This window comes from Tinamus guttatus, unplaced genomic scaffold (genome assembly GCF_059628265.1).
Source record: "Tinamus guttatus ecotype Peru unplaced genomic scaffold, ASM5962826v1 Tinamus_guttatus_pri_ptg000141l, whole genome shotgun sequence".
NCBI classification, from domain to species: Eukaryota; Metazoa; Chordata; class Aves; order Tinamiformes; family Tinamidae; genus Tinamus; species Tinamus guttatus.
Genome location: NW_028288675.1, coordinates 499,396 through 512,260, shown reverse-complemented (window position 1 = coordinate 512,260; position 12,865 = coordinate 499,396). Strand labels below are relative to the sequence as shown.

At 40.5% G+C, this 12,865-nt stretch overlaps 2 protein-coding genes across 2 annotated transcripts in view; both read left to right on the top strand.

The window, feature by feature from the left end:
• The window catches only part of LOC148595212 (uncharacterized), a 37,089-nt gene extending 26,933 nt beyond the window's left edge, over positions 1-10,156 (top strand). Inside the window, exon 9 of the mRNA XM_088521985.1 lies at positions 9,898-10,156. Within this exon, the coding sequence (XP_088378111.1) occupies positions 9,898-10,156 (259 nt within the window). The remainder of the gene's footprint in view (positions 1-9,897) is intronic.
• Positions 10,157-12,360: 2,204 nt separating this feature from the next.
• Positions 12,361-12,865, top strand: part of TBC1D32 (TBC1 domain family member 32) — a 61,185-nt gene continuing 60,680 nt past the window's right edge. The window contains exon 1 of the mRNA XM_088521984.1: positions 12,361-12,535. Within this exon, the coding sequence (XP_088378110.1) occupies positions 12,381-12,535 (155 nt within the window). The 5' untranslated portion in view covers positions 12,361-12,380. The remainder of the gene's footprint in view (positions 12,536-12,865) is intronic.

Below are 12,865 nucleotides of genomic sequence, written 5' to 3'. Positions count from 1 at the left end.
TTTAAATAACACACAAATCATCTTTGACAGATAGATGATGTAAAAGGCTCATTGAAATTTTCCATCATGCAGCCTCTCTTCTAGATAAAACTCCTAAAATACAGCACATCTAAGCATTTTCTTACACATTTTTGATGAAGTTTGCCTTTCACTCCTTTTTGCACGCCATGTGTACAAAAGTTGTAATTTGTTGTAATTTGCTACATCTGTCTAATGAAAAGCATTTATGCAAAGTAAGTGGCAACTTGAAAAAGAGCGCTGATATATCATATCATGCGGAAGATATGATATATCCTTGGCATCCTATCCCTATTATAGTACCTTCTAAGGAGGAAGGGAAAATCAACAAGGGGGAGCTTCATTTTGAAGGATCACTAGGACACTCCACTAGGAATAAAGTGATGGGATTGACTCTAGTGTTATTTTTATGCATTTTATATAGTCACTGGATTCAGGAGCAGCGGCAGTAGAAATATTGACACTCTCCCATCACTACTTAGCCTTTCTATGCTACAGAATCAAGCTCCTGTGGCTGTTAACTCGCACTAAGGCTTTGGCTCATGCTAGGGCCTGGTATATGCTGTGACGAGCAGCATTAAGCAAGACTGACACGTACACAAAATATCCAACAAGAGCGAGAGCAAAGTCTGCTATCCTTGTAGTAACCACTACAAGTAGTAACAAGTTAGCTCATTGTTAGACTGAAACCCTTCAGCATTAAGCAAGATTTTGCCTTCTAACTGAAATTACCATGGGGATGTTATAGACCAAACACCTGAGCTGGAAGGTGCAAGTACAGCTCACTCAAACAGGCTGTGAAGTGGATACTCTGCCGGACTGCTGAGGCTCTCGTGTTTCCAGGAGTAGTGCAGGGGACACCTGTATTGTGGCAGAGGAGGAAGGATGAGCAGTTTTGACACCAGCTAGGGAACTATTTTTTCATAAGTGCATTAATTAGTGAACTAATGAAGTAGTGAATTACACAATTAAGAATTTAGGCTAGTCTATTGAAAAGGGATTGAGCCTTGTTTGCTTTCTACATAATGAGCTCATGAAATAAATTTCATTACATTCATCCAGTATATTGTTCTGTCAATTTGAGATATTCAAACAAATGACCTCTTCAGCTTCAGGCTATTTATCTTCTACTGCACAGAACAGCTCTGTGCTGGACAACTTCCTTCCCCTCCCTGTTATGGTCAGATGAAGGACTACTGATACGGATATTCTGCTGGGAGAAGGCAACTTGGGGTCGCCGAAGTTGGAGGATTCACAATATGTAGATCTTCTACTGCCAGTCTCTCCTCATACAGAGCTAAGGTACACTCTGAAAGAATATCAGGAGCTTTGCCGAGTTTATTCAAGCAATCTTCATCTTCTTTCTCTCCCTCAGGAGAGATTTGCTACCTGCAGTTTGTTTGCTCAGCACTTTGAGGGAAGACAAATGAGCAAACAGCAATGAGCTGAGGGCCTTGGGTCACTGAAACTTCCCATACGCTGTCTAAGAAATGCAACTTCATAGTTCCTTTTTTTCATATTTTTTTCAATTTTTTCCAAAATTCCCATTTTGGAATCAGGTGCATAAAATTACATCCTTGAAGTGTATTTTTTTTCTTGGTCCAATATTGCAAACAATTCTAATCATCTGCAGAGGACAACTCACCTCCGTAAATGCAGCTAGGTATCTGAATCCCTGTGAGATGGGAATTGGAACCTTCTAGTTAAATTGTACAAATACTATATATGGGTAAATAAGAGAAGAAAAAATAGTTCAAGTCTGCAAAATGAGATTCTTGGCATTCATTACCTTTAAAAACAACTGAGAATGTGCAGCAACTCTAAACACTGATCTCCAAGTACCCTCTGAGGCAGAGCATTACAAGGAAAAGCTAATTTTAAAAATCAGGTGTAAAAGCCATAAAATTCTAGCAGACCTTATTTCCTACTTTATAACAAGATCTATGTTTGTATGAAATTCCATGAAAATTGTACCTAATTTACCATGGGTTATTTCTTGAATAAGAAGTAGGAAGAAAGGGAACATTTTTGTATTATTTTCATCACAGTGGGCAACCTACCTGTAATAAAAAAATGCAGCAACTCTGATTTTGCAATGTTATGTTTATTGTCCTGAGTTATATACAATATAATATACGTCAATACCATTTGGCGCATAAACAGTAAAACAAAGAGTATGAAACACAATAGCATTACAATTATTTAGTGCTATAAACAGCATAAAACATCGAAGAAGCTAGTGTAATTATGCTGAAAGCTAAGCAGGAATGTTTTTAAAGCTTTTTGAGAACTTTGCCAAGAGCTACTCAGCAGTAAGTGCATCCTCCTTGAAAATGAGAGTGGATTTTCCACTGGCGAAAATTGTCATAGATCTGTCAGTATGAATCAGTTAATTGACATATGCCAGCTCATAGTTTATATCCACATGGATCCTTCCTTTCAGGCATCTATTTATTTTCTGGTAGTAGCCCAGAAAACTGTGCTGAGCCGAAAGTGCATCCCAAAAGCGGAAAAGACTTTAAAATATTAACTGACTGACGCATTATGAGCACACTTTGCATTGCTACCAAGCTCTCATCCAAGAATTCCAGAGAGATTAATCAGCCTTCAATCAGGCCATAAACTCACAAACCCCATTCTACAGATGAGATACTCATTATATGAAAGAACTGAAAATTAGATTCAAAATCAAAATCAAAATGTGCTTGTATGTCCTTTGAATATAGGCAGGCTATGAAGCTCCTGACTCTCACCACTAACTGGCCTTTCCCATCCCAGAATCAAAGCTCTCTTTCTCCTCAGTTGGTACTGATTTGAAACCTGCAAGTCTGCTGCACTAAACAAGGACTCACAAGCTTGGAAAAAAGATACCTTCTGAATCAAGAGATTCCCATCTGGTGGGTTTACACAAACTTCTGCCCTGGAAGAACAGGTAGTTGCCAAACTGGTTATGTTCAAATAAATTTCCTAGATGGAGGAGGTTGGTCCTTTAATCAGGCTGAAGAGATGACTTTTCTGACATAAAGAAAAGCAGGGGAGGAGATATAGATATTATCCTATTTTCCTATATTATCTTATATTGGATAGAAGCTATCCGATTTTCTTAGTTTAGAGATAAAGAATAAAACAAGACATTTGATGTTAGGCCATAACATTCAGTGGTTGGAAGGAGACAATACAGCTTTCATGAAAATTGCTTTTTCTTGGAGTACTAAAATAAAGTAAAATCTGGCTTCCTTGCCAATAATCTTCTGGGACAATGACTTAGGTTGGGATAATGTATGCATTACAAAATCTGTAATACTTGCTGAGAAGCTGTACCAAGAAATCTTTGTTTTATTCCTTGCTGAAAAGAGTCCGAACTGCTAAAACCATGTCTCTTTGCACTTCTACTCCTGCTACGAGAACACTAGAATAAATGCCAATGAAAATACTAAGTATTCTGTTTGTTCCTGGAGATTGTATTATTACTTGTGACAGAGAAATATATTTACAGACTTACTGAATCAAAATCATCTTTAACATAATTCCACTAAAATTTGATGGAATTATACCATAGATGGGTCTGGCCTGTTAACATGAACAAATAAATAAATAAGTAAAATTGTAACACATAACTTCTATATCTCTAAAGAAATAAGATTCATTATATTAAGGGATGTTTGTGTGTTATCATTGAGATTCTGTCACCCGACAGATTTCGTTACCAATCTTAAAATCAGTCTTCATTTAAAGACTAGATTTTTTAATGCAAAGGCACTCATTAACTGTTCATGCATGTATTTGTAGAACCCCAGATATAATCTAATTGAAATTAAAGAGAGTTAAAAAAAAATGTAAATGCAGTGCTTTACTGAATTTAAATAAACAGTGTAAAAAAAAAAGCAATGCTTTTTATTTAAAGCATCACTTTACTGGGTGAAGTTTGCTATGATGCAAATGCTAAAAATATAAAGCAGGCATTGTTCTATGTTCACTATATATAACGTATTTACAGAAGAACATGGCATGGCAAACAAAAGGCCGAATTCTGTCCTATTATGCAAACACTATTAAAATGGTTTAAGAGCATTATAAAAATGGTGCTCTGAGAACGAAGTTTTGTTACTTTTCAATCCTTTTAAAGAAATTCCAGAAATGAAGAGAAGAAGCTTTGTATCTGGTTAGATTAATCTGTGTTCCTAGAGAAAAATAAAACAAAACAGACCCTTAAAAGAAAGTCTATTTACATTAATTTATATTAATTTAGATTAATGATATAATACAAAATAAATGTTAAGTAGCAAATGCCTGAAGTTTGATTCTGCAAACATTTGGATTATGGAAGCACTCTTACAGAGTGCTCCAGAGAAAAAATTAGATTTTTTGATATTGATATTCAGAACCGGGGCAAGTAAAGTTTTAGTATTTTGTGGTGGATACAATTTTGATATGAAGAATGGCAAGGAGAGCATAGAGAAGGTGTGACTGCTCTACAGAAAATCCTTTATACAAGCTTTAGAGTACAGGTGGGTTAACGGGCTACTAAAAGATTTGAAAGCATTGACACTTTTTAGGTAAACAGAAGACAGAAATCTGAAGAGGACTAACTGTAGGCATCTGAAGCAGAACTCTACATCAGCAGCTGAGAAGAGCTGATGAACAAGTTCTGAAACCACAGTGTGGCAGGTGCAGGAATTAATGCCAAGCTTTGCAGAAAATCTGACACAAGTTACTATTGATCAGAGATACTGTAAAAAAGATGAAAAGGAAGTATGGACAGTAGTTGGGGAGGACAAGACTCTAACCCATGGGAGTCCTTATGTACAGACAGAACAAAAGACCACCAGGTCTGCTGAATAGATGTCTTAGGAAGCACACTGTAAGATCAACACACATTTTAAATTGTAGCTTTCCTATTCCATGTCCCTTTATGTGAGGAATCACTCACATATGTACTTGTATTTCAAAGCAGTGGCATTCTTCCTTACCTTTCTCGCAGGGTGAGATGTTCAGGTCCTCAAATCAAAGACATTTTTGGAAGTGCATTTGAACTCATTAAGACAGAAACCTCTGTACCTGCTCTGTGCCTCTAATGGCAAGAAGACTATATAGCGCATGCAAGTCCTTTACTCAGAAGTGGCCTTTGTGAGACAAAAGTACCAAAGCTAGAGGCACCTGTGCGGGATGCTGCATTGTCAGAGCAAATCCGGAGCTAAAAGCAGACTTGCAGGCATAAAGGTCTCACAGATATCTAACATGGCCTTTGACCTCTTCAGGGAGCTCCTTGGAGGAATTCCCTGGGCCAGGATCCTAGAAGGAAAGGCAGTCCAGGAGAAATGACTAATATTCAAACACCACTTTCTCCAAGCTAGGATGGGTGCATTCTGACAAGAAAGAAGTCAAGCAAGAGGGGCAGGAGACCTGTGTGGATGGGCAAGGAGCTGCTGGGTAAACTTAATGAGAAAAAGAGCACGTACGTAATGTGGAAGAAGGGCCAGGCCACAGGGGAAGAATATAGGAACATTGCCACAGAATGCAGGGATGCAAAGAGGAAGGCCAAGGCTTGTTTGGAATTAGAGTTAGCGAGAGATGTCAGGGACAACAAAAAGGGTTTCTACAAATACATCAGCAACAAGAGGAAGACTAGGGAATATGTTAGTCTGCTGCTGAATGGGAAGGATGCCTTGGTGATGGAGGATGCAGAGAAGGTAGAGTTACTAAATGGCTTTTTGCTTTTGTCTTTACGGCTAAGATTAGTCTCCATGAACTACAGAGCCCAGAGACAAGTGAGAGAAACGGGAGAGAAGAGTACTATCCACTGGGCAAGGAGGATTGAGTTAGGGATTATTTAGGCAAACTGGACACCCATAAATCTATGGGCCCAGATGGGATGCACCCAAGAATGCTGAGGGAGGCGGGGGTCATTGCTCAGCTGCTCTCCATCATCTTTGAGAGGTCATGGAGGGCGGGAGAGGTGCCTGAGAACTGAAAGAAACCAATGTCACTCCAGTCTTCAAAGAGGGTGAGAGAGAGGAGCCGGGAAACTACACACTGGTCAGCCTCACCTCCATCCTTGGAAAGGTGATGGAGCAGCTCATCCTAGAGACCATCTCTAGGCATGTCAAGGAAAACAAAGTGATCAAGAGTAACCAGCACGGATTCACCAAGGGGAAGTCATTTTTGACGAACCTGATAGCCTTCTATGATGAGGTGACTGGCTGGATGGGTGATGGGAGAGCAGTGGATGTTGTCTACCTTGACTTCGGCAAGACTTTCGACACAGTCTCCCATAACATCCTCATGGGGAAGCTCAGGAAGTATGGACTGGATGAGTGGACTGTGAAGTGGATTGAGAACTGGCTGGATGGCAGAGCTCAGAGGCTGGTGATAAATGAGGCCAAGTCTGGTTAGAGGCCTGTGGCCAGTCGTGGCCCCCCGGGGTCGGTACTGGGCCCAGTGCTCTTCAATTTGCTCATGAATGACTTGTACACGGGCACCGAGTGCACGTTCAGCAAGTTTGCAGATGACACCAAACTGGGAGGAGTGGCCAACACTCCTGAGGGCTGTGCTGCCATTCAGAGAGACCTAGACAGGATGGAGAGTTGGGCAGAGAGGAACCTCATGAGGTTCAACAAGTACAAGTGCAGGGTCCTGCACCTGCGGAGGAACATTATTAATAATTAATTATTATTAATTAATTAATATTAAATATTTACTTTACGTATATTCCTTTGGCCATTTATTTTTTACCAGACAGAAGAACAAACAACACCTCCTCTCCAGTCAACATATTTTCTTCATATTTTACTCTGCTATTGCTCATAGTATGTGCACAACTAGCATCTGTGCAATCACATTTTTTGTAAGGTATAAATAATAATAAATAGGCACCTACTTGTATGTAGTTTCTTGTTTATTAATTCAGATGAGTATTTTAAAGTCCTATCAGAACTGCTCTTCTATACATTTACATTAAAACAATTACAATATTCCATCTCAACAGGTTCAAGAGTCAACCAACATACAACTGTTGAGTATTGCTGCCACCTTCAGGAAACCCATGACAGAAAAGTCCCCAACTAGAAGATAAATTTGTGATGACACTTGGGTTATTGTGTTTTATTTCAAATAGAGACATTAATCTTCATAATGGCATATAAAGCTAATTTTATTATCCTCATTTGCCAGTAAAAAAAAGCAGGACACCAATGCTGAAAGATTTGCCTTAAGCCGTTAGGACTCAGTGACACATATGTCTTCAGTTCCTTGAAGTTTCACCTAGAAAAAATTGTGGATCAGAAAACCATTTGATTTTCACTTGGAAATTTAACTTTTCATTGAAATGTTAAGATTCGGGACAATTACCTCTCAGTTTCTACATCTGAAATGTAGAATCTATATTTAAATCTATATTTCAATGTAGATTTTATCTGATGTACTGATCCTCAGCCCCACTAGCTAATTCTACAAGGAAAATGTAGGTTGTTCAAGCCTTATTTTTTTTTTATTTTTCCAAACATGCACAGAGTATCTACTACAAACTTCTTCATAAAATATAGCTGGAAATTAAGAATCTAAATTCACTACATTTTCTTATCAATAGAAGTTCTAATTATGTCTAAATAAAATTATATTCCTATAATCTCCTAATTGTTATTGTTGCTTTACAATGTTATGTGAGAGTCCTATTGATTTCTTGTCAGTTTCCTCGAATTGTTTTCCTCGAAAGTAAGAAATCAGGAATAACAATGTAAGATCTTCATTCTTTACGTAGTATTAGCAAAACTAAAGTATAACTCCACACTACATACAGAAGTGACCCAACTTCTATTTTTTGTTTCTTGTCTGTGACCTATCTTGGCTTAGCTCTCACTGGCCAGGTACAAACTCATCTGATGTATCTTAAGACTAAAGCCATAATTATCGAAGTTTTCTAACTGAACACATGTAAATTCTACGTACATACTTTAGTACAGACCTTGCACAGGCCTTACGAGTAGAGGTGAAAGTACTAAGTGATCCAACCTGACAGTCTCATGTCCATTTAGTCACTGTAGAAATGCATTAGCATTTCCCTCAAGTGCATAGGCACAAATTCAGGCTCTGTGAAATGGAACATTGGAGATTATTTGAAAGGACCAGTGTCCTTTACAGTTCATATGAACAAATCACGATGCAATGAGCAATCAAAACCTACTTATTCCTCTAAATTTGGGGAACTTAGTAAACAACACCGTAATCAACAGGGCAGAAGTGGAATCACCACAAGCATATGCATGAAAATAGGCAACAAAGAAGTGCCTATGCGATAGCCCTGTGGGGAAAGCTCTCACACCCTCTCTGGAAAACCAGTGTGCAAGAGTGTTTCTCTGAAGTGCCCATACAGTAATGCACACAGCAAAGGGTGCAAACAGGAGAAATGAGAAATTTGTGCACAGCCATAAAAACACAGTTACACTGGGCACATGGAGACATGGTGGGATAGCTCACAAAGCTGGAGAGTGCACAGGCTCTTTATGGAGGACAGGCTGGGATAGTGAGGAGGGGGAGCTGGCACATGTATGAGAGTCCATGGGAGGGCGCAGTGCTGCCTGGGGATGGGTGACAGATTGCGAGTCAGGATTAGCTGGCAGACCAGTATCGGCAACACTGTGTTGGGTATCTGGTGACCCTGCGTGTGCAGGGGGGTTGGACAAGATGATCTCTAGAGGTCCCTTCCAACCTTAACAATTCTATGATTTTATGATCTGTTGCAGACCACCGAATAAGGAAGAAAAGCCTTCCTCTGACTATTGGAAGAAGCCTGACATTAACAGGCTCTGGTTCCCATGGGGAACTTGAACAACCTGTGGTCCACTCTGGCATCTGCTGGAGGGACAACACAGCAGGGCATGAGCAATTTAGGAGATTTCTGGAGTGCACTGATGGCTATTTCTTAACACAGGTGAATGAATTGCTGACAAGGAGAGCTGCTCTGCTGGATCTCATGAGCAAGGAAGGCAAGTCAGCAAGTCAGTGAGCAGCACTGACTGAAGCGACCACAGGATGGTTGAGTTCAGAATCCCGTGAGGAAGGAACAAGACAAAAAGCAGGATTATAACCCAGGACTTCATGAGAGCAGACTTGCTCAAGAATCTGCTTGTAAGAACCTCATGGGAGACATCCCTGGAGAGAAGAAGGGTCCAGCATAGCTGGATGACATTCAAGAATCACCTCATCCAAGTTTAACGAAGATCCTGCTCCTCTGCGTGGTGCAGTCAGCGGAGCAGTGAGACAGAGCTCTTTTGTGGACATCTGAGGGCACTGGACACTTGTAAGAGCTTTGGAGGAGAGCGCTAGAAGTACCAGGGAGGCTCCACAGATCAAAATCAATGAGGAACTAACAGTAAGACAGTAAGTCTCAGTAAATGGCAATTCCCAAATCCTCAGTTTTATTGCATTTTACCAATTGGCCACAACTTGGTAGCAGTTCTACTGTGGGAAAGTGAACACCTACATTTAAGCAGAGCTCTCCTAACCAAAGGGGTTACAGATTCACCTACAAAAAACATTTCATTACAGAAGATCAGGCATTATCAAAACCTTTAGAAAAGCAGCAGGAATTAAGCTTCACTTTACATGCAGACATGGCGAACCATGATCTGTGCATTAACTGCAACACATCTCCAGCTTGTTACAGCTACGCCACTAGAAAACCATTTCCAAACCCAACCACTTTCAAAGCTCTGCGGTGCATTAACCTGTACGAGAATGTGGGGGGGGAGGGGGGGAGTGTTTTCTGGCATTTCTTCCTCCCAAGGGTAAGAGTTGAGGAGCACAGAGCAGTATGTCGCCACTAGTATTTTTACGTCACCGCTAGTATTTTTATTTACTAAGACACCCTGCGCTTTCACTAAGACGCAGGAACGAGGCGACACGGGCGCTCGGCGCCGGCGCCGCCGCCCTCCCCCGTGCCGAGCCGATGGCGCTGCCGAGGGCGCTGGCGCTGGCAGAGGGCTCCGCTCCCCGCCGCCCGCCGCCCGTCACCGGCTGCCGCGGCCTCGCGGAGCCTCTCGCGATGTTGCTAAGGGCCCCGCGAGACTGGGCGGGCGGCGGCGGTTGCTACGGGCCGCGGCGCGGGAGAGGCGGCGGGAACCGCGGCGGGGCCGCGAGGTGATTCCGCAGGGCCCTTGTAGCGCGGCGCGGCGCGGCGGGGCCGCCGCTCCCCCGTCCCCTGCCCCCCGTCCCCCGCGGGGTGGCGGCGGCGGGAGCGAGCCGGAGGTCGGGGGTTGTCAAAGGGAGGGGTGGGTTCGTCCGCTGTGCTGGGAACCTCCGTGGGGAGGTGAGAGCCGGCGGCGCAAAGCGGGAGAAGTCCAGGCCGTTGGTCTCTTCGTCCTCCTGTTCGCTGGAGTCGTTAGTTTGTGCCTGGGGTTAGCGCTGGGTTGTTCCTCCATCCAGCCCTCCCTGAAAACGTTAGATAAAAATCCCTGAGGAAAAAATGTGCTTCTCCAGTGGGGAACTGGAAGCACCCACCTTTAGGGCAGTCTTTCTCTTTACATTTTGGGATAGTTCCTATGAAATAAAATCTGAATTAAAAAAAAAAAAAGACTCAGATTGCCCCAAACTCGGTGCCATGCTTCCAATTGGGATGTGTGGCAACTTAAATCTTGTGGGGAAACAGAGTGGAGAGCGTGGAGTGGAGCCTGCTGAAGCTAAACCTTTGCCAGGGAATTTTAGGATAAGTATCTCTGCTGGTGCCGGCGTGAGCTGAGAAACACCCTTCAAAGCAGGCTGGAGGTGGACCTGTGGTATCCATGTATTCATGGATTGTGTTTGTAAGCGGTTTGGATTGGTGCTCTGCATTGCTTGCTGGTCAACAGCCAGATATTTACACTTTTTTAAAGGTCTGGTTATGCCAAAGCACTAAGAGAAATTTTTTGGAGGGTAATGTCAAAATGTAGGATTTATGAGTTACTTTGGCCTAAAAGCAAACTAATTAAATACCTAGAAGGTAAAATTCGTAAGAAAGAGGGACTGCAAACCAGGAAGTTGAGAGAATATCACAAGGGATTTTTTTATTATTATTTCAGTGTTATTTATGGTAAGATCATCGAGTTAATTTTGAATTATGTTTGATCAAAGTAATATAGATAGTATTATCTATATATTAGATATATAGTAATATTAGTAATATCTATATATTATCTATATTTTATATATATAATATAGATAGTAATATCTATATATATTACTATATATAGATAGTAATATCAAAGTAATATCTTCATATAGATAGTAATATCAAAGTAATATCTTCAGCCACTATGCCGCTTACCATGGAGAAATGCTAAATTGATTACCCATTATGCTCAAAAAGGGCAGCACCGCTGGTTGGTGCTGTTTGGACCTGATTATATCTATTTAAGTCTGAAGAAGTGATTTATTACACTCTCTCTTCCAAGTGTGCGTATCATTTATTCACAGGTGCCTATAGAGATTTGATTAACCCTTCTTTTTTTTTCCCCCTCAAAAAAAACTGTAGATCATTTCTCCTCAAATAGATTAGAAATATATAAGATGTAACTGCCACTAGGGTTTGGAAGTGTTCCTTGGAATATGAAAAAGCTAAGCCATTAACTTAGATTAATTAATTAAGCAGAAATGGAGCCTTAAAAACAAAAACAAACAAACAAACAAAAGAAAACAGAAAATTGAACTGATAAGACTCCATCTTCTAGACCTGACCGATGTTTCTCATTTTTCACTGCTGCTGCTCATCTTTTTTTTTTTTTTTTCTTCCCCCAGTAGTTTTAGCGCTGAATTGACACATCTCTGTCAGGTCTCTTGGCTGTTAATACCACAGGGAAATTAAAGTGCCCTGACAATTTCACTTGATCCCTTCGACCATGGACGTTGCAGCAGGTCTGAGGGGAGCAATCTAAAAATCAGAACTGGGTATATGAGCATATGAAAAGAATTTTAGAGACTTTTTCAGGTTTCTTTTAAAGACACAACCATTACTTCTTACATATCCTTCTTCTTAACTTGTTCTCTTGTTTAGTAATTACAGTGGAGTCTTTTACCTGCTGGGTTAACGTGTCCAAAATACTAAGGATTTTCTTTTAATGCAATATGTGCTTTAAGAATATTGTACTATGATGCCAAGAGGTCTGTTAAAGCTGATTTAATAATTTCAAAACTAGTTTGTCTGGAGTTAGGCCTTATCAAAAGAGATGACTATAGACAGAAAGTATTTGATAAAGAATATGTTCTCATACTGCTCATAACGGAGAAAAAAGTAATAATTTAAGGCTCTGATGATTTTCTTAGAATATTAGTGGGATAAAAAAAAACCCTGAGAAATATGATAGTATGTTATTCTTACAATTTACTTCATACAGATGTCTCACTTCACAAGTGAAGATGAAGCTCTGTTACAGTCTATGCTCAGACAATTGCTGCAGAGTGTGAAGGAGAAAATCACAGGAGCCCCATCAGTAGAATGTGCAGAAGAGATCCTCTTGCATTTGGAGGAGACGGATGAAAATTTTCACAAGTAAAAATAATTTTGCAATTTTAAGTGTTTTTAAAGAGGTTGAATGTGTTCAGCTATGATATTTATGGAAAATCGTTACAATTAGTATTGATGTGTGTGAATGCATATGTAGTTTCCTGTGGCTAATCAACTCTAGAAAGATGTTAATATAGAGGATAAAGTGAATTCAGCTGTTTTTTTCTCTCTTTTTTCCCCCTCTTGATAATATGTTATTTAGACTGTAGTGGTAATTGAGGAACTGCTTGTGACAAAGGAACTCACAAAACTAGCTCACTTGGCCAACTCTTAATGGACTAAAATGCACAGGTAAACAGAAGCCGGAAGAAATCC